The 24,441-nt window shown below is 46.1% G+C and overlaps 1 protein-coding gene and 1 non-coding gene across 3 annotated transcripts in view; both read left to right on the plus strand.

Annotated features, from left to right (window-relative positions):
* Dnttip1 (deoxynucleotidyltransferase terminal interacting protein 1) overlaps window positions 1-23,503 on the plus strand; it is a 23,753-nt gene extending 250 nt beyond the window's left edge. Inside the window, exons 2-13 of one of the 2 annotated variants that reach the window (XM_045156677.1) lie at window positions 412-482; window positions 1,057-1,153; window positions 5,075-5,173; window positions 11,530-11,598; window positions 11,942-11,998; window positions 12,248-12,306; window positions 13,894-13,942; window positions 17,223-17,281; window positions 17,385-17,445; window positions 21,550-21,621; window positions 23,033-23,088; window positions 23,178-23,503. In XM_045156677.1, the coding sequence (XP_045012612.1) occupies window positions 412-482; window positions 1,057-1,153; window positions 5,075-5,173; window positions 11,530-11,598; window positions 11,942-11,998; window positions 12,248-12,306; window positions 13,894-13,942; window positions 17,223-17,281; window positions 17,385-17,445; window positions 21,550-21,621; window positions 23,033-23,088; window positions 23,178-23,316 (888 nt within the window). In that variant the 3' untranslated portion in view covers window positions 23,317-23,503. The remainder of the gene's footprint in view (window positions 1-411; window positions 483-1,056; window positions 1,154-5,074; window positions 5,174-11,529; window positions 11,599-11,941; window positions 11,999-12,247; window positions 12,307-13,893; window positions 13,943-17,222; window positions 17,282-17,384; window positions 17,446-21,549; window positions 21,622-23,032; window positions 23,089-23,177) is intronic. The other variant, XM_045156678.1, reaches the window with a different exon arrangement.
* Window positions 2,332-2,412, plus strand: LOC123463204. Its single transcript, XR_006638796.1, has one exon. It is a non-coding gene; the product is annotated as a small nucleolar RNA SNORD45 (small nucleolar RNA).
* Window positions 23,504-24,441: the final 938 nt, after the last annotated feature.

A 24,441-nucleotide genomic window follows, 5' to 3' on the forward strand; every position in this document is an offset into this window, starting at 1 on the left:
GGTTGGCGTTTTCGCTGCCCGACCACCTGGATTCTAGGTGACTTGGGCCTGCCCCGGACACCCCCAGAGCTCCAGGTGTCTCTTGGGTGAAATGGAAACGCTGGGTACCAACGTCAGTGAGATGTTGTAGGGATGGGAATGAGAAAGGCAAGGGGAGCGCCCGACTCGTCCCCTGCCAACACAGTAGACAGACCCCCGCCGAACACCGGTCCCCTCTCTCCTTCCTGCCTGTCCAGAAGAGACGGGGTTGGGACTTTTGCTACTGGAAACATTTAGTCCTCTGTCCTCACGGTCGTCCAGAGTCGGTCCTTTTCACTCCGAGGTGGGAGGAGCGACACGCCGGGAGGTCTGCATTTAGCTTCATACCCACCTGAGGGGCCTCGGTGACACCTGCTCGCTTGCTCCCCACAGAACCCGTGGAACATAATGATAAAGCACCGGCAGGTGCAGCGAAGGGGCCGTCGTTCTCAGATGACCACAAGGTAAAGCTGGCCCTGGGCGGACTTAACATCTCGGACACTGACCGAGGTGGGAGCTTTGAGATTCCCCCACTGCAGGAGGCTGAGATCTGTTGCCTGTAGAAGGAACGGTGGATTTGAGTTCTGTAAAAACTCTTCCTGTGACTTTTAAGTCACTCGCACCCTAGAACTCATCTACAGAGGGCGGGGGAGAGCGTCGGTAGCTGTATATCTTAAGATTCCTAACACCACCTGTGGTTGAGAGATCGAAAGAGTTCACAGAGTGTGGACACAGGATTTAGACGACTGTGTGCTAATGCAGGCTTTGACATGTAACCTTAGTCAAGCTACTTCTCAAAGCCTGTGTTTATTCAACTGATAAGTAGACCTAATAGTGGTATCCAGTCCAGGGATGAAAAAAAAAAAGGGTTTGAAATGCACCTGTAACACTTTAAAAATAATTCCCACATCATGAAGTTAAGAGAAGGAAGTCAAGTCATGCACGCATGTGATTTGCCCAAAATGTCAGTCACTAGCCAGGCAAAGGGAGAAAGGATGCTTGGAGACTCCCCTGATCCCGTTTCCCTTCTGAATGCAGTTTCACAGATCCTGCTATCTCCATGGATCTCCTCCGTGCTGTCTTGCAGCCTAGCATTAATGAGGACATCCAGACTGTCTTCAACAAGTATATGAAGGTGAGAGAAGGATTTAGGTCCCCGGCATTACCAAAAAAGGGGGGGGTATGAGAGAACACTACCGGTAGGTGCTGTGACCTGTTTAGCTACTCAGGAGGCTGAGGCAGGAGGATTGGAAGTTGGAGGCAGGCCTGGACAACCGTAACAAGACAACTTCTCAAGAGGTCAGGGGGAAAAAAAAAGAGCCAGGTGTGGTGGCGCATGCCTTTAATCCCAGCACTCCGGAGGCAGAGGTAGGAGAACCGCTGGGAGTTCAAGGCCACCCTGAGACTACATAGTGAATTCCAGGTCAGCGTGGGCTAGCGCAAGACCCTGCCTTGAAAAACGGAGAAAAAAAAAAAAAGCAGACTCCTAGGCAACCTGGTCCTTTCCAGCTAGTAATGCTAGCAGCTGGAGTGTGGCAGTGATACAGAGACACAGGCAGGTGAGGTATGTATTAATAAGTAGCAAGAGGGTTTACTGAGACAAAGAAGAAGAGCCAGGCGTGCTGGTACACGCCCTTATTCCCAGTTCTCTGGAGCCAGAGGTAGGAGGATCACCATGAGTTCGGGGTCACTCTGAGACTAAGACTGCATAGTGAATTCCAGCTCATCCTGGGCTAGAGTGAGACCCTACCTCGGAAAAAAAAAAAAAAAAGAAAGAAAGAAAGAAAAAAAAGAAGTATACAACTGTCATGTTATTTGTGCTGGAAACCTGTAAATATGGAGCTGCCTTTGGCTTGATGTGAGGAGGTCAGGAGCTCAGGTTTGGAGTGTCATTCGTGTGGAAGCCAGAGACTGCCTTCTCCATCTTGCACAGACAGTAGATCTGCACAGTCCATGTCTCAGTCTTTCAGTCATGTCCTTCTTCCTTGCCCCTGCCTTGGTTCAGGCCTTCATTACTGCTCTCAAGCTGCAAAAGTGACTTCTTTCAACCTACGCTCCCCCAGCTGCCAGAATTCTCCATAAATGAATGGAGTATTATCGCTCCTGCAACGCCTGCCTAGTCACACTCTTGATGAGGCTCATCGGAGCACATTGACAGTGTTCTCAAATCTCAGCTGCTAATGTACTTAATCACAGACCTGGTGTGGTAGCGCACAACTGTGCTCCCAGCTCTTGGAAGGCAGAGGCAGGAGGAGCACATTTTCAAAGCCAGCCTGAGCCACCTAGTAAGATCCTGTCTCAAAAACTAAAAATGCTCAATGATATTTTGGCGTACATTATCTGAATCATTGCTGATGTTTACTAACACCAGCTCTAAAATTATCCTGAGATGATGATGACAGGTAGGTAGGCAGGTAGATAGATAGATAGTGGGTGGGTGGGTGGATGAATGGATGGGTGGATGGATGGATAGATAGATGGAGCTGTGGCTCACTGATAGAACACTTGCCTACCATGTATCAGGCACAAAGTTTAAACCTTAGCTCCACAAAAAAAAAAGGGAAAAATATTTAGTAACATAAAACTTATGGGATGGATAGGTGGAGAGATGAGTAAGTGGAGTTGTACTGAAGCAAATACAGTAAAATGGTTTTTGATGGTTTAAGTCTACAGGTTTTGCTTATTAGATTACAGATAGAACTCATGGAAAGAATGTAAGAGCCCAGAGAAGAGGAAGGCTTCTTACAGTGCTGCCTTCCACACATAAAATAGCCTTGATATTCACGACCTCACAGTGGCTGACACTAACTACACAACACCTGCGTAATAAGAGGGGAAAATGATGCTATCAAAATAGAAGAGAGAATAGTTGGAAAGAAGGGATTCAGTGGAGGGGGCAGTAACGATAGGAAAAGGGGAGTGGTAAGAGGGGATAATGATCATGTTATATTGTCTATATTTACAAAAGTTGTCAAGAAAAAGCTTTAAAAAAGATTGAAGGTAGAACTTAAAGAAGGAAGACAGAGCTCATATGCCCAAGAGGGGGCATGAGCAGGGTTCTGGGAATGAAGAAGCCTAGAACTTCAGGAAGAAATGCAGAGCTCTTGCCCAAGGAGGCAAGAGGGGTTTGAGAAGACCCTAAACTGTTTTTATGGACTTAACATTGTAGATGGTAGTGGGGAGGGGGGTGAGTTAGGGTGACTGGACCTGAAGGTAAAAAGGACAAGAAAGCTTGCACTTGCTAAAAATCCAAGATCATCTGAATTATCTCTTGCCTAGCTCCCTAGTAGAACCGTAGAACCGTTTTTTCCACAAAGGACCCCTCCTGGCAGGGAGGTCTTTAATAGGATTTAAACATTGTGGTTGATCAAGTTCAGCCAGAGCTAATCTTTTCCAGAGACAGCCCCTAGCCCTAACCAACCAGCTGGCCCTCTGGTTCACCTGGGCCAAAAGACCGCCCACCACACTAAGGTAATAAATATCTTTGCCAGGGGAGGTCAGTTGTGATCTTTCTGACCACTAGGGAACTTCCAGCTATGGGTGAGTTTTTCCCTGGGCTGGGCCCCGGGGCTGGCTCCGCCCAGGCTCAGGTGAGGCCCAGCCAGGAGAGCCTCCAACTCCCCACATGGCAGGAGCTCCAAGAACTTTCTGTTTTCCCCAGATCCATATCTGGTCACATGGACTCCTAGGCTACACATGGCCCACATGGGTTTTTGGGGTCCCCGTGGTATACTTCTCTTCTCCCCACTTTATCTCCTCTTCTAGCCTTCACCTTTCTGTGCTTCTTTGCAAATTCTGAATAAAATGTGGGGGTTTTTTTGGGGGGGTTCAAGGTCGGGTCTCACTCTAGCCTAGGCTGACCTGGCAGTCACTCTGTATTCAAGATGGCCTTGAACTCACAGCAGTCCATACCTCTGCCTTCCAAGTGCTGGGATTAAAGGCATGAGCCACCATGCCCAGCCAAATGTGGTATTTTAAAAATCAGTCTCTTAAATCTGAAGTTGCCAATTCTTTGATTAGTTTGTAGATATGAACTCAGGGCTTGGGGTTCCAGAAAGCACCCCAGGACCCCAATTTCCTCATTATAGTAGGTATTAATATTTATTGGACAATTCAACTTTTCTGTATATTTGAAGTAAATATTTCTTAAAATCAGAAATGGTGGTACACCTGTAATCCCAGAACCTGAAAGGTGAAGGGAAGAGAATCGGGGGGCTGGAGAGATGGCTTAGCGGTTAAGCACTTGCCTGTGAAGCCTGAGGACCCTGGTTCGAGGCTCTATTCCCCAGGACCCACGTTAAGCCAGATACACAAGGGGGCGCACGCATCTGGAGTTTGTTTGCAGTAGCTGGAGGCCCTGGCGCGCCCATTCGCTCGCTCGCTCTCTCTCTCTCTCTCTCTGTCACTCAAATAAATAAATAGGGCTGGAGAGATGGCTTAGCGGTTAAGCGCTTGCCTGTGAAGCCTAAGGACCCTGGTTCGAGGCTCGGTTCCCCAGGTCCCACATTAGCCAGATGCATAAGGGGGCGCACGCGTCTGGAGTTCGTTTGCAGAGGCGGGAAGCCCTGGCGCGCCCATTCTCTCTCTCTCCCTCTATCTGTCTTTCTCTCTGTGTCTGTCGCTCTCAAATAAATAAATAAATTTAAAAATATATATTAAAAAATAAATAAATAAAAATGAACAAAAAAATTAAAAAAAAGAGAATCAGGGGTTCAAGGTCATTCTTTCCTATCTAGGGAACTTGAGGCCAGCCTGGGCTACCATGAGAACATGTCTCAAAAAACAGAGAAACAGAATATTGCCTAAAAATAATAGATTTAAAAAATAAATAAATAAAAGCTAGAATTCACTAGAATTAAATCCCAGAAATACTAAACTGTTAAAAGTTACTGTGTTGTCTCAGTTGTGTGTGCACACGGATATGTACTTACACATGCAGGGATATTTATTTGAGAGAGAGAAGGCACAAGAGAAAAGTTGCTGGTTTATTCCATTTCCTTTAGGAAGTGCAGACTTGCAAGACTTCTGACCTTGTCCTCTAAATGCTCTTCTCTAGTTCTTCCAGAAGGCAGCACTGAACGTGCGGGACAATGTCGGGGAGGAGGTGGACGCAGAGCAGCTCATCCAGGAGGCCTGTCGGAGCTGCCTGGAACAGGTGAGGCTGGAGGCACGAGGCCCAGCCCATGGGGACTGGTGGGAAAGGGGGTCTTTTCACCAGTGTTACTTGGGAGAGTTCTTAGTAAGCCACGTATATCCAGATAGGGCTTAGGGTTGTTACTGGCAGGGAAGAGAAGTAACTAGGACATGCCCAGTAGGGTGACAGCCATTCTTTTATTTATGTCTCAGAAAGAAACCCCATGCAGACATATTCTTCTATGCCTGTTTTATAGATGTAGAGATTGTGCATAACAAACTCATAGAAGCAGAGTTGAATGGTGGTTACCTGGGACGTCGGGGAATGTTGGTCAAAGAGCACATGCATTTAGTTGTAAGATGGATCAAGTCTACAACTGGTGCACAGCATAATGACAGTTGTCATTAATGCTCTTATTCACTTGATATTTGCTGAGTGGATCTGCAGTGCACACATCCACAATGGTGACTATGGTAATGGATCTGTGGATTAATTATAATAATGTCATAGTGTATATATACATCCTGTCATCACATTGGAGCTGGAGAGATGGCTTAGTGGGTTAAGGCACTTGCCTGTGAAGCCTAAGGACCCAGGTTTGATTTCCCCAGAAACCATGTAAGCCAGATGCATAAGGTGCTTGGAGTTCATTTGCTGTGGCAAGAAGCTTTGACACACCCATCCCTCCCTCCATAAATAAATTAATACACACATACACAGACTTAAATAATCACATTGTACTTTCCTTTTTTATTTATTTGCAAGCAGAGAGAGAATGGGTGTGTCAGGGCCTCTGGCTGCTGTAAAACTCCAGATGCATGTGCCACTTTGTGCATCTGGCTCTAGATGGGTCCTGGAGAATTGAACATAGGTTGTTAGGCTCTGCAGACAAGTGCTTTAACTGCTAAGCCATCTCCAGACCATGCATTTTGTTTTGTTTTGTTTTGTTTTGTTTTTTGAGATAGGGTCTCACTGTAGCCCAGGCTGTAGTCTCAAGATGGCCTCAAGCCCATGACGATCCTCCTACCTCTGCCTCCCGAGTGCTGGAGTCAAAGGCATGCGCCACCACACCCAACCCATATACTTTCTTAATACGTGTGATTTCTCTTTGCCAGTTTTACCTCAGTAAAGCTGGAAGACATTGAAAGGGCAAACCAGGGCTGAGGAAATGGCTCAGCCAGTAAGAGTGCTAGCTGTGCAAGCCTGAGGACCTGCGTTAGAGCTCCAGCATCCACATAAACAGCTGGGCATGGCTGCATATGCCTGCAGCCCCAGTCCTGTGGGGATCAGAGACAGGAGAAGAGCTGGGCTCTCTGGTCAGCCAGCCTGACCAAGCAGCAGCTCCAGGTTCAGTAAGAGACTCCCTCTCAAGGAAACAGGAACAGTAGAGGAGGAATTCTCTGTTCTCTGGCTTTGACAGGCATATGCACAGTGTGTGCATGCATCTACACACATGTGCGTATGCTTTGCACCATACCACACATGCAGAGACAGAGGAAGGGAAAGGCAGGGAGGGACGGAAGAGGGAAACCAGAATTGTGGTTCAAGAGACAGAATTAGCCAGGCATGGTGGCACATGCCTGTAATCCCAGCACTCTGGAGGCAGAGGTAGGAAGATCGCTATGTGTTCGAGGCCACCCTGAGAGTACCAAGTGAATTCCAGGTCAGCCTGGGCTAGACCAACACCCTACCTTGAAAAAAAAAAAAAATGGGGCTGGAGAGATGGCTTAGGAGTTGAGACACTTGCCTAAGAAGCCTGAGGACCCAGGTTCATTTACCCAGAGCCCACATAAGCCAGATGCACAGGGTGGCACATGCGTCTGGACTTCATTTGCTGGAGGCCCTGACTCATCCTCTCTTTCTCCTTTTCTCTCTGTATCTTTCTCTCTTAATTAATAAATAAATACATGAATATAAATAAATGCATTCTGTTTTTTTTAAAAATACAAATATATATATACATACACACACACGTACATACTTAGGCAAGTATGGCAGCACATGCCTTTAATTCTGGCTCTTAAGAGGGAACATAGGATGCTAGCCTTGCACTACAAAGTGAATTCCAAGTCGCCTGGACTAGCATGAGAACCTGCCTCGAAAAAATAAATAGACAAATAATGTATGTTTGGGAGGACTGGGGAGATGGCTCAGTGGTTAAAGGTGATTGTTTGCAAAGCTTGCTGGTCCAAATTCAATTCGCCATTCATTTGCAGCAACAAGAGACCCTGTCACACATACACACACAATTTAATTAATTAAATAGAATGAATGTAGGCTTTCCAAGCCAAGGGATATGCCTATAATTCTAACTCTGGAAGCAAAAGCAAGACAGTGGTAAGTTAGAGGCCAACCTGAGCAACATAGCAAGTTCAAGGCCAGCCTGGCTACAACTGACATCCTGCCTCAAAACAACATAGACATTCTGGAAGTAGTGGTGCCGCCCTTAGGAGGCAGGAAGGACAGCCCAAATTCAAAGCCAACCAAGTCTATGTAGACTACATAATGACAAAGAAGAAAATGGAAATTTCTCAGTCTCACCACTAAGTCATGAGTTGCATGAACATTTTGGTATGCTGTCTTCCAGGCTCTTCTTCTGTGGGTCTATGTTTGTTCATTCACCATGGCAGAGACAGACCACCCTGGAACACACAAGCTATCCAGTGGCCACTCTGTGTCCCTTTTCCCTTTTCAAGTCATGGCATCAAGAAAGGCTGCCAAGGGTCTAGAGAGATAGCATAGCTGTTAAGGCACTTGCCAACAAAGCCAAAGGACCCAAGTTTGATTCCTCGGTGCTTATGTAAGCCAGATGCACAAGCTGATGCATGCATCTGGAGTTTGTTTGCCATAGTTGGAGACCTGGATACACACCCATTCATATTCTCTCCTTCCTTTCCTACCTCCCTCCCTTCTTCCTCCCTCTCTCTCCTTGCAAATAAATAAAAAATATTTTATAAGAAAGAGAGGGCTGGAAAAATGCCTTAGTAATTAAGGTGCTTGTCTGCAAAGCCAGAGGACCCAGGTTCAATTCTTTAGGACCTATCTAAGCCACATGCAGAAGGGGGCACATGCTTGAAGTTCATTTGCAGTGTTTACAGAACCTGGTGTGCCCATTCTCTCCATCTGCCTCTTTTTTTTGTTGGTGTTGTGTTTTTTTTTTGTTTTGTTTTTGTTTTTTTTTTTTTTTGGCTTATCTGCCTCTCTCTATCTCTCAAATAAATTTAAAAAAATTTAGGGCTGGAGAAATGGCTTATCGTTTAAGGCACTTATTTGTGAAGCCTAAGGATCCAGGTTTGATTCCCCAGGACCCATGTAAGCCAGATGCATAAGGTAGCACATGTGTCTAGAGTTTGTTTACAGTGGCTGAAGGTTCTGGAACACTCTGTCTTATCTCTCTCTGTCTCATAAGTAAAATAAACTCTAAAAAAAAAGTCTTCAAATTAAAAAAATATATATTTTAAAAAAAAAAAAGAAAGCTGGTCATGGTGGCATATGCCTTTAATCCCAGCACTTGGGAGGCAGAGGTAGGTGGATCTCTATGACTTTAAGGCTAAGACTACATAGTGAATTGCAGGTCAGCCTGGGCTAGAGCGAGACCTTACCTTGAAAAAAAAAAGAGAAAGAGAAAGGCTGCCAGTAGCCCTTGGCTCACTTCCCCACCTCCTGTTCACTCTTCTGCTCACTTTTGTCCCCACCGCTTCACTAGAACCCCTCTTCACACACCAGTAGTCTCCATATTGTCAGCCCTGTAGACCATGACTGTCTTCATCTTTCTCAGCTTCTCAGTGGCATTTGTCAGTGGCTCCCTTCATATCTCTTGGAACACACCTCTTGGCTCCAATGTCTTGATTTGCTCCAGTTTTCTTGGCTCCTCATGTGAGTGCAGTTCAGCTCTGATCACTCTTCTGCCTATCTCCTCTTCCTAGGTGAGTCCAGCTATAGGGGTATACAACCGTTTGACGTTGTGACCTGCTGTTGTCAGGCCACATTCATTCATAGCTTTCCTGGGATGCATGTGCTTATTCTGTGGATGCAAGATGGACACCTGCATCCTTTGGCTTTGAATGAACCTTGAAGGGTGTGATAAAGATGTTTCAGTGCTAAGCATTCCCCCGTCACTTCTCAGCACTGTTGCCTTTTGGGTCATCCCAGTGGTCACTGCCCTCTGAAAAGAGAAGCTTCTCTAACCAAAAGGGAGAGTAGCAATAATATATGAATATGAACATTAAGTGTAGTGCTTTCAGAGCAGTTTGGTGAGAATAATATATGCATTTAGCCAGACAAGAGCAGGCTTTATACCCCTAAGGCACATGACTTCCCCTGCCTTAGGCTTTTGATTAAGTTTTCAGTATCAGGCACATATTCCCATACAGCAGGCCTCTAGTCCAATTAGAGAGCAGACATGGCATGCCAATTCTCTTTCTCGCTCTCTCAAAAACTACATATGTATTTAGGGCTAGAGAGATGGATTAGCAGTTAAAGGCACTCACTTACAAAGCCTGATGGCTCAGGTTCAATTCTCCAATACCCATGTAAAGCCAGATGAACAAAGTAGTGCATGCATCTGGTGTTCATTTGCAGTGGCAGGAAGCCCTGGAGGACTACACACACTCACTCTCTGTCTTTCTCTCACCTTTCTCTCTCTCAAATAAACTATTTAAAAAATTATAAATAAAGCCGGGCATGGTGGTGCCCGCCTCTAATCCCAGCACTTGAGAGGTAGAGCTAGGAGGATTGCTGTGAGTTTGAAGCCACCCTGAGGCTACATAGTGAATTCCAGGTCAGCCTGGGCTAGAGTGAAACCCTACCTTGGGGGTGGGGAAACACTGTTCTTTAAAAAAAAATAATAATAGGGCTGGAGAAATGGCTTAGTGATTAAAGCACTTGCCTGCAAAGCCTAAAGACCTGGGTTTGATTCTCCAGAGGCCCTGGTGTGCCCATTCTCTGTCTCTGTCTCTCTCTCTCTCTCTCTCTCTCTCACTCCCTTTCTCTATAATACATAAATAAAAATAAATTTAAAAATAGTAATATAGCTGGGCATGGTGGTGTATGCCTTTTAATACCAGCACTTGGGAGGCAGAGGTAGGTAGCCTCAAATTGACCCTGATTATCCTACCTCTGCCTCGCAAGTGATGAGATTAAAGGCATGCGCCATCATGCCTAGCTAAAATTTTTTTAGAGAGAATTGGTGCGCCAGGGCCTCAACCACAGCAAGCGCACTCCAGACACTTGCACCACCAAGTGGGCATGTGCAACCTTGCACTTACCTTTATGTGTCTGGCTTATGTTTATTTTTATTTATTTAAGAGAGAGAGATCCTGGTGGGGGTTGGCACACGCCTTTAATCCCATCACTCAGGAGACAGAGGTAGGAAGATTGTGGGTTCTAGGCCACCCTGAGACTGCATAGTAAATTACAGGTAAGCCTGGGCTAGAAGAAAACCCTTTGTTGGGGTGGGAGGGAACAGAGAGATAAAGAGGCAGACAAGCAAAGAATGGGTGTATCAGGACCTCCTGCCACTGCAAATGAACTCCTGGTGAATGCACCGCTGGCTTTATGTGGGTGCTCAGGAATGGAACCTGAGTTGTTAGGCATCTCTCCAGCCCCCAGTCTGCTTTGTTTGTTTTTTTTAGTTTGGTTGGTTGGCTGGTTGGTTGGTGTTTCAAGGTTAGAGTCTTGCTGTAGCCCAGGCTGACCTGTAATTCGCCATGTAGTCTCAGGCTGGTCTTAAACACATGGCAGTCCTCTTACCTCTGCCTCCCTAGTGCTGCAATTAAAGGTGTGCATCATCACGCCCAGCTAGAGCTACTTTTTATAAATGGATTGGGCTGGAGACATGGCTTAGCAGTTAAGGTGCTTGCTTGCAAAGGACCCATGTTCAACTCTCCAGATCCCACAAAAGCCAGATATACAAAGGTGAGGCAAGTGCAAGGTCACACGTGCCCACTAGGAGACACAAGCATCTGGAGTTCGGTTGCAGTGGCTGAGGCCCTGGCATGCCAGTTCTCTCTCTCCCCCCCAAAAAAAAATAATAATTTTTTTAAAAGGTTATATACATTAATGCCTGCCTTACTCTTTTTTTTTTTTTTTCCATGGTATGGTCTCACTGTGGTCCAGGCTGACCTGGAAGTAACTATGTAGTCTCAGGGTGGCCTCAAACTCTCAGCAATCCTCCTACCTCTGCCTCCCAAGTGCTGGGATTAAAGGCATGCACCACCATGCCTGGCTCCTTACTCACTTTTATAATAAAGGTAATGTATCTATGCCTTTGTATTTAGTATGGAAAAGTTTTAACCCATTTTGGAGTATGTCTTCAAAAAGGAGACAACTGCCTATCCACACATAGGGATTGTTAACATTCAGTCTTTTCCTTGTAGGCTAAGCTGCTGTTTTCAGACGGAGAGAAAGTAATACCAAGGTTGGCCCATGAACTTCCAGGAATGAAGGTCAGACTCCCTGGGTCCTGGGTCCTTGAAGGGGGTGGCCAACCAGGCTAGGAGGCAGTTAAAACATGTGGACCCAAGAAATTTTCACATACCTCATAATAGCACAAAATGCCTGAGTGTGGTGGCACTCACCATGAGTTCAAGGCCACCCTGAGACTACAGAGTAAATTCCAAGTCAGCCTGGACTAGAGAAAGGTCTTACCTTGAAAATAATAATAATAATAATAATAATAATAGAACCAGGACTGTGCAAGGTGTCTGGATCAGGCAGCAGCTGGAAGGTGCACCCCATAAGACAGACTGCAGCTTCCAGGCACTGACACCCCCTTCCCTCTTCCTGCAGCGTGGCCGGCAGACAGAAGAGGAGTGTGCCCATCGGGGAAGCCCCATTCCCAAAAAGGTAGGCTGTTTCCTTGTTTGAGTTGGGGGAGGCCCTCCACTGTAGAAGAGGGTAGTGGTTTTCATCTGCCTCTGTACTTGTCTAGGCTTACTCAGTGAGAACCCTAGAAACAGTCACATTCCTCCTCCCTCCCAAGCGTGTTTCCTGTGTGAAAACCCATCTTCACCAAGTGACCCTGGGCCAGCCAGATAAGGTGTAAGAGAGGGTGTCCCATAGGGTCAGGGCTCTGACAGTTGTTCTTTGTGGCAGAGGAAAGGCCGGCCGCCTGGACACATCCTGTCAAATGACCGGGGAGCTGCTGGCATGGTGTAAGTAGGGGCCACCACTCTAGTAAGGGCCAAAAGGAGCTGAGAGAGGGGGTGGCCCTGGAGGGGAAAAGGCCAACATTCTGTCAGATCCGTCTGTCTAAGCTATCATGAAAGAACATCACCCTTGTGTGGAGGTAGTGAAGGGGGCAGTGAGAAAGCAGTTTTTTATTGGTTTTGTCCCAGAACAGTTCAGCCCAGCTTGATTGTAACACCAAAGTTGTTAATATATACTGAATGTTTATAGCTGGTCTAAATACTGGCTTACATCCATCCTCTAAATAATGTACAAGTCACTTAGCAGATAAAGAAGTAGAGTTGGTGGTGCATGCCTTTAGGCCAAGCACTCAGGAGCCTGAGGTTGGAAGACTGAGTTTGAGGCCAGCCTGGGAGATACAGAGTGATTTCCAGATCAGCCTGGGCTACAGTGAGATCTTGTCTTAAAAAAAGATAGAATGAGGGGAGTGGTGGCGCACGCCTTTAATCCCAGCACTTTGGAGACAGCGGCAGGAGGATCAAGGTGAGTTTGAGGCCACCCTGAGACTACATAGTGAATTCCTGGTCAGCCTGGGCTAGGGTGAGACCCTACCTTGAAAAACCAAAACTAAATAAATAAATAAGGGCTGGAGAGATGACTTAGCAGTAAAGGTCTATGCTTGCGAAGCCTAAAGACCCAGGTTCGATTCTCCAGGTCCTACATAAGCCAAATGCACATGGTGGTGCATGCATCTGTAGTTTGTTTGCAGTGGCTGCAGGCCCTGGCGCATCCATTCTCACTCTTTCTCTCTCCCTTTCTCTGTCTCAAGTAAATAAAATAGGTAGATAAAATGTAAAAAATAAATAAAAGTAGAAAGAAAGGGAGGGGAAGGAGCCACATAAAACCAGATGGGCATTTATTTGTAGTGTCAGAAGACCCTGGTGTGCACACATCCATCGATGCCCCCCACACACACACACACACGTGTGTGCACACGCGCCAGGTCTATGGTGGGCCTCTGCAATCCCAGTGCAGCTGTGCTGAAAAGGGAGGCAGAAGCAGGAGGATTTCCTGGAAGTTCACAGGCCAGCTAGCATGGTGAACGCAGAGTTGAACAACAGTGAGAACAAAACCTGCCTCAATGTAGAAGGCAAGGATTGACACTCAAAGTTATCCTCTGACCTCGGTGCACACCATGGCATGTGTGTACCTGCACTCACACACACATGTGCATGTGACCCTCCCCCCCCCCACGCACACACACAGACTCTATATGGACAATGACTGTGTAAAGCAGGAAAGCCCACGCTGGCCTAGAAAGGGATGTGGGCCTGGGAGCTGTAGTCGTATTAACCATCCGCCCTTAGACTTGGCTCCTTTCTGAAGTATTTTAAATTTGCTAGACACAGGACGGGCAGGGCTGCTGCTGCTGCTACATTAGGTCATGTCAGAGCCAGCGCTAGGGTGACTTTTGTTGCCCTCTGTACCTCTAATGAGTTGTCAGAAAGACATTCACCCACTGCTAAAGTGACAGTACGAGGCTTTCTTCCAGCCTCAGTTCCCCAGCCCACCCCCATCGCTTGAAGGATTCACCTGTCTTCTTTCCTCCTAAGCAGATGGAAGCCAAAATCCTGTGAGCCAGTTCGCAGAGAAGGCCCCAAGGTATGCTTACGTGAACATGATGGTGACCAAGACACAGGGGCCCCCATGAGGGACAGAGATTAGAGTGATTTAAGATGTGTTCACACCATCCAAGAGCGATCTTCCTCATCACTACCTCTGGCCACTCCAGCCTTCTGAGAGCATCCCAAGAACTTGGGCTTAGCTAAAAGCTAGATAGAGAGCCGACCAAGGATGTAGTCCAGTGGGAGCACGTGGCCTAGCACATATGAGGCCCTGGGTTGAATCCCCAGTGTGACTAAAGAAAAAAATCTAGGCCTGAAAAGATGGCTTAGCAGCTAAGGCACTTACCTGCAAAGCCAAAGGACCCAGGTTCCATTCTCTCTCATAAATAGATTAATTAAATATTTAAAAAGTAAAATGTTTTTTAAAATAATAACTTTTTAGGCTGGGCATGGTGACACACACCTTTAACCCCAGCATTTGGGTTGCAGGGGTAGGAAAATCTCCATGAGTTCAAGGCCAACATGGGACCACAGAGTGAGTTCCAAAGCATCCTGAGCTAGAGTGAGACCATACATTGAAAAAAAAACAAAAATAATAATAATTTTTAAAGTCTCTAACAGAAAGGGGAGGTTGGTTGTTTCACTGCTTCTTCACTCATTGCTGAGGGTGTGAGCAGCACACTACCCTAAGTCTTTTGTTTTTCGAGGTAAGGTTTCACTCTAGTCCAGGCTGACCTGGAATTCACTATGTCGTCTCAGGGTGGCCTTGGACTCACAGCGATCCTCCTACCTCTGCCTCCCAAGTGCTGGGATTAAAAACATGCGCCACCACGCCTGGCTACTTACTACCCTAAGTCTTAATGTGTGAGCAGCACAGTACCTTAAGTCCTGGCTGTGTGCGTTCTCTCCTTTCATCATGACCACAGTTAGCAGGTAGATTCTGTTACTGTTCTGTAGTGAGGAGCTTCCTTTCCTGCTCACTTCCCTTTGGGCAGAAATCGCCCAACGGTCTCTAGTTTTCTCGTACTCTCAACATAATAGTCTTGCCCAGTCACACTTACAGTAACTGATGGACCCAGACTGTTTTGACACCCTTAGCCTCTGCTTCCTCCAGGACATTTATTTTTATGGCTCTATCTTCCAGGACATTTTTGCGAGCTCTTTTATGATCAGAATCCTTTCTTCAGATGTGGAAAACTATTGTATTAGATAAAAGTATCCCTGTCCTTGTTAACTACACACATTTTGCTGTTGTTTTGTCTTGTCCTGGCTTGGCAGAGTCCCATTCTAGCCCAGAGTGCTGGGATTAAAGGCATGCACCACCACACCTTGTTCAGACCTTCACTGTCGGTAGAAAGGAGGACCCTCCCTGATAGAGCAGGGTCTTTCTTTGGTCAGAGGTGTATAACTAACTGTGCCCCTGCCAGAACCTGCAAACAAGCTCACCACAGCATGCCCAAAATTCAAACCAGTGTTGTCTTAGAGACCTTTGTTTGAGACAAGGCCTCAGGACATAGCAGAGGCTGAGCCTAAAAATAGTGACCCTTGGGCTAGGAAGATGGCTCAGCAGTTAAAGTGCTTGCTTGCAAAGCCTGACAGCCTGGGTTCGATTCCCCAGTACCCACATAAAGCCAGGTGGCACATGCACCTGGAATTTGTATGCAGTGGCAGAAGGCCCTCTCATGCCCATACTCAATCTCTCTCCTGGCAGATAGATAAAAATATTTTTAGGGGCTGGAGAGATGGCTTAGCGGTTAAGGCACTTGCCTGTGAAGCCTAAGGACCCATGTTTGACTCCCCAGATCCCACATAAACCAGATGCACAAAGGTGAGGCAAGCACAAGGTCACACATGACCACTAGATGGCACAAGCGTCTGGAGTTCCATTGCAGTGACTGAGGCCATGGTGCACCAATTCATGCTTGCTTGCTCTCTCTTTCTTTCTCAATATATATATATTTTTTTTTTAATCTTGATCTTCCTCAGCCTTGCAGGTGCTAGTGTTATAGGTATGTGACAGGCTGTGTTCTATGTTTTGTTGTGGTATTGCTTATATTCCTAGGGATTATTGTTTACAGTGCTAGGAATTGAACCCAGGGCCTTGTGCCTGGTCAGCAAGTGCTCATACCTCTGCAGTATATTCCCAGCCTACTCCAAGACTTTTCTTCCCTTGTTCCCTTCCCTTACCTCTCCCTATAGCCAGTCAAGCCCTGAATGCTTCTACCTGGAGAGTGAACGTACTTTGCTTCCTATTCCCTCCTCTTCATCCTCACTGCTGCTGTAGCTCAGGCCCTTGTCTGCTTTCAGTTCAGCTTTGTTATAGCAGCTGTTCCTGCCTGCCCAGTGCCCCTCCAGATTCACTGTCCACAGTGCTGGAAGAGTGAGCTGTCGTTAAAGCCGCCTGTGGTTCCCCATTGACATGTGTTTTTTTGTTTTTTCGAGGCAGGGTCTCACTCTAGGTCAGGCTGACCTGGAATTCACTATGTAGTCTCAGGGTGCCCTTGAACTCATGGTAATCCTCCTGCCTCGGCCTCCTGAGTACTGGGATTATAGATGTGCACCACCACGCTTGGCCTTTCTTCTTTAGTGACAGAAAGTGCTGCAGTTTCTACAACATGTCAAGCTAAATGTCACTTGCCCCCTGTCTGGAATGCCCTTTCTCTCCTCTACTCCTTTTGAAGTAACTATTTTGATGGATTTTGTTTGGGGTTTTTTTGTTTGAGGTAGGGTCTTGCTGTAGCTCAGGGTGACCTGGAATTCACTATGTAGTCTCAGGGTGGCCTTGAACTCACGGCGATCCTCCCACCTGTGCCTCTTGAGTGCTGGGATTAAAGGCATGCGCCACCATACCTGGCCTTGTTTTGTTTTTGAGGTAAGGTCTCGCTCGCTCGAGCCCAGGCTGACTTGGAGTTCTCTATGTAGTCTCAGGGTAGCCTTGAACTTCTGGTGATCCGCCTACCTCTGCCTCCCAAATGCTGGGATTAGAGGCGCACACCACCACGCCCAGCAGAGATTATCTCTTCAAGAGAGATTCTAGTTATACCCCTTTGGCACCTCATGCCCAGCATCCAGCCACGTGATTGCTCCATCATCACACTGTGCTCTGATTTCAGTGTATCTGTCTGAAAACAGGGAAAACTGTCATATTCATCGCTATATCTTCAGCATCTTGCACAGGGCCTAGCGTATTGCAAGTACTCCATTTCCTGCATAAGCTGTTTTATAATGGATAAGGATGATGACAAGGAAAGGGAAGAGTTAGGCTTCTCTGCCCAACACATTAAACCTCGCCCTGTCTCACTTCTGTTTTTACATAGTGGGACCCAGCTCGGCTGAATGAATCTACCACCTTTGTGTTGGGGTCTCGAGCCAACAAGTAAGTCTGAGGGCCTTGCTGCGGGGGGAGGGGAGGGAGCTCAAGAGCCCACTGCTAGGGCTGTACCTTCTGTAATCCATACACCATGCCTTTTGTTTTTCAGGGCCCTAGGAATGGGGGGTACCAGAGGAAGAATCTACATTAAGCACCCACACCTCTTTAAGGTAGGTGAGTGCTGGAAGGGGTAGGCAGATCATTGAAAGGGGAGTAGTCCACTTTGGGAAGGAACTGCACAGAGACAGTTGCCACATTGCTCTGGGAATAAGAATATCTGGTTTCTAGTTTCTTCTCTACCACTTCCCATTACTTTTTGCCATTACCCAACATATATGTGCCTCTGTAATAGTACCTACTTCCCTCTCTTAGCTGTTGTGTGCCAAGCACAGTTTTAGGATCTATACTTAAATTATTTCATGGAGCTGTCCCTTAAGATAGGTGTCTTAAATTGGCCGTGGTGGTACACACCTTTAATCCCAACACTCAGGAGGCAGAGGTAGGAGGATCACTGTGAGTTCAAAGTTACCCTGAGACTACATAGTAAATTCCAGGTCATCCTGGGTTAGTGTGAGACCCTACCTTGAAAAACCAAAGCGGGGAAAAAAAGTAATAGGTAGCTTAACCAGGTTCAGTGATATGGGCCAGTATTGAGGAAGCTGAGACAAGATTACTTGTGTTGGGATCACAGGCACATACCACTATGCCCAGCTTTTCTTCTTTTTCACACTTTTTAATTATACAAATACAAGCTCTTTTAGCCTGACATGGTGGCACACATCTGTAATCCAGTATGTGGGACATGCAGCAGGAGGGTCAGCCAGTTGTTCGGGGCATTCTCAACTTCAAGAAGTCATTCATTTTTCTCACAAACATTTGTGGAGTGCCTATTACATGCTGACAACTCCCTCACAAAGTACTAGAGGTATAAATGAATGTACAGCCATGTGTGTTAGCACATGTTTGCAATACTAATAGTTGGAAGACAGATGCAGGTGGATCACAAGCTTGAGGCCATTCTGGTCTACATAGTGAGTTTTTGAGATAGAGATAACCTATCTCAACCCTCCACCTCTAACAAAAAAAGGGCAAGTACAGGGGTACATGCCTAGCACTTGGGAAGTAGTGGTTAAAGGATCAGTTGTTCAAGGCCAGTCTCATCTACATAATGAATTTGAAGCCAGTTTAGACTACGTGAGACCCTGTATAATAAAACCAAAAAGAGCCGGGCATGGTGGCTCACGCCTTTAATCCCAGTACTCAGGAGGCAGAGGTAGGAGGATCGCCGTGAATTCAAGGCCACCCTGAGACTCCATAGTGAATTCCAGGTCAGCCTGGGCTACAGTGAGACCCTCTTAGTGAACTCCAGATGCATGTGCCACCTTGTGCATCTGGTTTATGTGGGTCCTGGGGAATTGAACCTGGGTCATTTTTTTTTTTTTTTTTTTTTTGAGACACTGTCTTAGATAGCTTAGGCTGGCCTCAGACTGCTAGTCTTCCTGTCTCCATCTCCCAAGTACTAGGTTACATTCATACTCAACCTTGGCCCGCAGTATTCTACATTTTACAAACTATGAAACTGAGTCTCAAGGAAATTACTGCCCAGGCTTAGTACACTATGTAAAAAGTGGTTGTGGGGTTGGAGAGATGGCTTAGCATTTGCCTATGAAGCCTAAGAATCCAGGTTTGATTCCAAGTACCCATGTAAGCCAGTTGTACAAGGTGGCATATGTATCTGCAGCTTGTTTACAGTTGCTGAAGGCCCTGGTGCACCCATTATCTCTATATATATTTCTCTCTCTGCCTCAAACACAAATCAATATTTGAATTAAAAATATTTTAAGCCGGGTGTGGTGGTACACACCTTTAATTCTAGCACTTGAAAGGCAGAGGTAGGAGGATCACTGAGAGCTCAAAGCCACCCTGAGATTACTACATAGTGAATTCTAGGTCAGCCTGAATTATAGTGAGACCCTACCTTGAAAAGCCAAAAAGAAAAAATAGTATGAAAGTGGTTGAGGGGTCTGGAGAGTTGGCTTAGTGGTTAAGGCACTTGCCTGGAAAGCCTAAGGACCCACGTTCAATTTCCCAGTGTCCACAGAAGCCAGATACACAAGTTGGTGCATGTGTCTAGAGTTTGGTCATAGTGGTTGGAGGCTCTGGTGTGCTCATTCTCTTTCTCTTATCTGTCTCTCTTCCTCTGTCTGTCAAATAAATAAATGAAGTATTTTTAAAATGGTTGTGGGGCTAGAGAGATGGCTTAGCAGTTAAGGTACTTTCTGCAAAGCCAAAGGACCCAGGTTCAATTCCCCAGGACCCACATAAACCAGATGCACAAGGTGGCACATGCGTCTGGAGTTCATTTGCAGAGGCTGAAGGTCTTGGTGCGCCCATATGCTGTCTCTCTCTTGCAAATAAATAAACAAAATAAGCTTAAAAAAAAAAAACTTTATAAAAACTATTTCTTTAGCTGGGTGTGGTAGTGCACACCTTTAATCTCAGAATTTGGGAGCCAGAGGTAGGAGGATTACTATGAGTTTGAGGCCACTTTGAGACTACATAGTGAATTCCAGGTCAGCCTGGGTCAGAGTGAGACCCTACCTCAAAAAAAAGCAAGCAAACAAATATATATATATGTATGTATGTATGTATGTATGTATGTATGTTTGTGGTTGTGATTAGAGTTTAAACCTCATTCCTCAAACTCCAGAACTAGTTTGCTTACATGATGCTCCTTTTTTTTATTTCTTTTTATTAAATATTTTTCTTTATTTATTTGCGAGAGAGAGAGATTGAAGAGAGACAGAGAATGGGCACAACAGAGCCTCTAGCTGCTGCACAGAAACTTCAGATGCAAGCCATGCCTTTAATCCCAGCACTCGGGAGGATTATCATGAGTTCAAGGCCACCCTGAGACTACACAGTGAATTCCAGGTCAGCCTGAGCAAGAGCGAGACCCTGCCTTGAAAAACCAAAAAAAAAAAAAAAAAAGAAAGAAACAGACAAAACTCCAGATGCATGCCCCACCTTGTGTATCTTGCTTGACGTGGGCACTGGGGAATCGAGCCCAGGTTGTTAGGCTTTGCAGGCGAGTGCCTTAACCACTGAGCAATCTCTCCAGCTCTTAATGTTTTTTGGTTTGGTTTGGTTTGGTTTGGTTTTGGTTTTTCAAGGTAAGGTCTCACTCTAACCCAGGTTGACCTGGAATTCACTATGTATTCTCAAGTAGCCTCGAACTCAGGACAATCCACCTACCTCTGCCTCCCAAGTGCTGTGATTAAAGGCATGCATCACCATATCATGCCTGGCTTCCTTAAGTTTTTAAACATTTTTATTTGACAAATAGTGGAAGAGGCAGAGAAAGAGAATGGGCACAACAAGGCCTCCTGCCACTGCAAACAAATTTCAGATACATGTGCCACTTTGTGAATCTGGCTTTACATGGGTACTGGGGGAACTGAAGCCAAGCCATTAGGCTTTGTAAGCCAACACCCTTAACCACTGAGCTATCTTCCCAGCCCTGCATAATGCTCCTTTACCTGCACTCATATATAAGGTGTCTCTGAATTTTGTGTGTGTGTGTCTCTGATTTTTGGTGGGGGTTTTGGGAGATGGGAGTTGGGGCAAATTCTCAAGGTAGTCCAGACTGACTTGGACTCACTATGTAGACTAGGTTGGCCTCAAACTCAAACTATCCTGCCTCACCCTCCCAAAAGCTGTGATTATGAACTTGAGCCACCATGCCCAGTTTAAAACTGTATTGCTTAAAGCTGAGCTTGGTGATAGGAGACAGAGGTAGGAGGATCAAAGAGAGGCTCTTAGATACCACTCCTTAGCCACATCAGCTGCCAGGGATGCTGTTTACAGAAAGGAAGGTGATGGGGAATAGAAGTATAATAAATCTCTGGGAACTGGGCTTGGCTCATCTTGAGCTCAAGGAATTAGTAAACCAAATAGACTGAAAGATTATTGAGGCTGGGTGTGATGACCCACACCTTTAGTTCCAGCACTTGGGAGGCAGAAGTAGGAGGATCAATGTGAGTTTGAGGCCATCCTGGGCTAGAGCAAGACCCTATCTTGGAAAAACAAAAAGAGGGCTGGAGAGATGGCTTAGCAGTTTGCCTGCAAAGCCAAAGGACACAGGTTCGATTCCCTAGGACCTATGTAAGCCAGATGCACAAGGGGCACATGAATCTGGAGTTCCTTTGCAGTGGCCAAAAAAAAAAATTCCTCCCACTTAAATGCATGTCTCCTTTTACCTTTACCCCTCACAGTACGCAGCTGACCCACAGGACAAGCACTGGCTGGCTGAACAGCATCACATGCGGGCAACAGGAGGAAAGATGGTGAGCATTATCTGTATGTACCACTGCCAAGGACCCTCCCAGCCCAGGGACGAAGATTCTGGCTCTGAGTGAAAGCTTACCTCCACATTTAGAGATGCCCTGAACCTGAAAAATGTGAGAAGGGAAACTTATGTGTCATTCCTTCATGCTAACAAGGAGACTGACATTCTTGAATTCTCTTCCCCGTCACTGGAGCTAACTCCCTCTCTCTCTCCCACATTTCTCCAAGACCACATGTTTAGATCATGTTAACTGTATATAGGAAAAGTAATGACAAGACTCTTGGTTCTCCCATTTTATTTTCTTCATTGATCTTCCCAGACACAGCTGTGTGGACTCTGCTCAGCCCAGTAGGAGTTAGCAGGAACAATGGGATGTTTGCCAAATTTGGCAGCACCTTCCAGACTCATCCCCACTGGGAGAGGTCTCACCTCTACATTGTTGTATCCTGAGGAGGTGGAGGTCTTTTCCATCACATGTAGCCTTGCAAACCCGTGTGCTTGCTATCTCCTTTCTGGCAATGACATTTGATCATGTGGCTCTACCCACGCTATTTTGCAAAATAATGTAGACTTCTAACCACTGGGCTAGAGAGATGGCTTAGCGGCTAAGGCACTTGCCTGTGAAACCAAGGACCCAGGTTTAATACCCATGTAAGCAAGATGGCACAAGGTGGTGCATGCATCTAGTTTGTTTCCAGTGGCTAGAGGCTCTGAGGCACCCATTCTTTCTCTATCTCTGTTTCTCAAGTAAATAAATTAAGAAAAGAAAAAAAAAAAAAAAAGATTTCTGCCAGATGTGGTAGTACATGTCTATAATCCCAGCACTTGGGAGGCAGAGGTAGAAGGATTGTGATGAGTTCGAGGCCACCCTGAGACTACATAGTGAATTCCTGGTCAGCCTGGGCTGGAGTGAGACCCATCCTTGAAAAAACAAAAAACAGGGCTGGAGAGATGGCTTAGCAGTTAAGTGCTTGCCTGTGAAGCTTAAGGACCCCAATTCAAGGCTCATTTCCCCAGGACCCATGTAAGCCAGATGCACAAGGTGGCGCACACGTCTGGAGTTCGTTTGCAGTGGCTGGAGGCCCTGGTCTGCCCATTCTCTCTCTCTCTCTCTCTCTCTCTCTCTCTATCTGCCTCTTTCTCTGTCACTCGCAACTAAATAAATAAAAATGAATTTAAAAATTACAAAAAATATATATATTTTTTTAAAGTGGGGGATGGAAGGAGAGATTGAGTTGTACCTCAGTGGTAAAGTGCTTGTCTAGCAGTTGTGAGGTCCTGGGATTGAGTCTTAGCATCACAAAAAGATAATCAAACAGTCCCCAGTCTCCCAGCCTTTCAGTAGACAGCTGTTTACTAGAACGTTGCTGAGTTGGAGTAAAGTGAATCACGCCTTGTTTCTGCTCTAGGCCTACCTCCTTATCGAGGAGGACATCCGCGACCTTGCTGCCAGTGATGACTACAGGTACAACCTCCCCTGCCCTCCCATCTGCCACAAAGCCGCTGCTGGGACGTGGCTGGGCCTACATCTTCTCTTTCCAACGTCTCTTCTAGAGGATGCCTGGACCTGAAGTTAGAGGAGCTGAAATCCTTCGTCCTACCCTCCTGGATGGTCGAGAAGATGCGAAAGTACATGGAGACACTACGGACAGAGAACGACCACCGTGCTGTTGAAGCACCTCCACAGACCTGAAGCCTCCAGGACCCTCTTCCCCACCTGGCTGAGACCACTGGGGCAGCTCGCCTACATGGACCTTAGCAGCATTAAGCTATGCATGAGCTAGTTTGTAGTGACTCACTGCAGAGCACCCCCAGACTGGAATGCGGTTCTGTATTTTAAAGTTATTAGTATAAGAAGCAATTAAACAGTTTGTAATAAACACAGGTGGTGAGCTTGCTGTGCCCTCTGCCTCCAGGGACCTGGCAGAAGATCAAGGGCTAGAAAATGAGGATGGAGCCACCTAATCTCCCTCCATTTTGGGCTCTAGCAAACCAAGCAGGAATACTGTTCTTGCCTATCTAACTTTTTTCTTTCTTTCCAGCCAAGAATTGTTGGGTGGGAAGATAGCTCAAGGCTCTAAAGGTGCTTGCTTGCAAAGCCTGTCAGCCTGGCATCACTTCCCCAATTAAGGATGTTATAAAATGTTATGGCATGGGCTGGAGAGATGGCTTAGCGGTTAAGCACTTGCCTATGAAGCCTAAGGACCCCAGTTCGAGGCTCAATTCCCAGGACCCACGTAAGCCAGAAGCACAAGGTAGTGCCTGTATCTGGAGTTACTTTGCAGTGGCTGGAGGCCCTAATGCACCCATTCTCTCTCTTTCTGTTGCTCCTAAAAAATAAATTTTTTTTAAAGTAAAATGAAAATAATATGTAATGACTAATCCCATGGAGGTTTATACAAAACTAAAAAAAAAATTGTATTGGCTTTCACATTAACCCAATTATTTTTTTTTGTTCATTTTTATTTATTTATTTGAGAGTGACAGAGAGAAAGAGGCAGATAGAAAAAGAGAGAGAATGGGTATGCCAGGGTTTCCAACAACTGCAAACGAACTCCAGATGCATGTGCCCCCTTGTGCATCTGGCTAATGTGGGTCCTGGGGAATTGAGCCTCAAACCGGGGTCCTTAGGCTTCACAGGCAAGTGCTTAACCACTAAGCCATCTCCCCAGCCCCCAATGATTTTTTTTTTTTAAGATTTATTTTTATTTATTAGAGTCAGAGTGAGATTGGGCATGCCAGTTCCTCTAGCAACTGCAGACGAACTCCAAATGCATGTGCCACCATGTGCATCTGGCTTACATGGGCACTGGAGAAT

Source organism: Jaculus jaculus, chromosome 8 (genome assembly GCF_020740685.1).
Source record: "Jaculus jaculus isolate mJacJac1 chromosome 8, mJacJac1.mat.Y.cur, whole genome shotgun sequence".
In the NCBI taxonomy this organism is placed as follows: Eukaryota; Metazoa; Chordata; class Mammalia; order Rodentia; family Dipodidae; genus Jaculus; species Jaculus jaculus.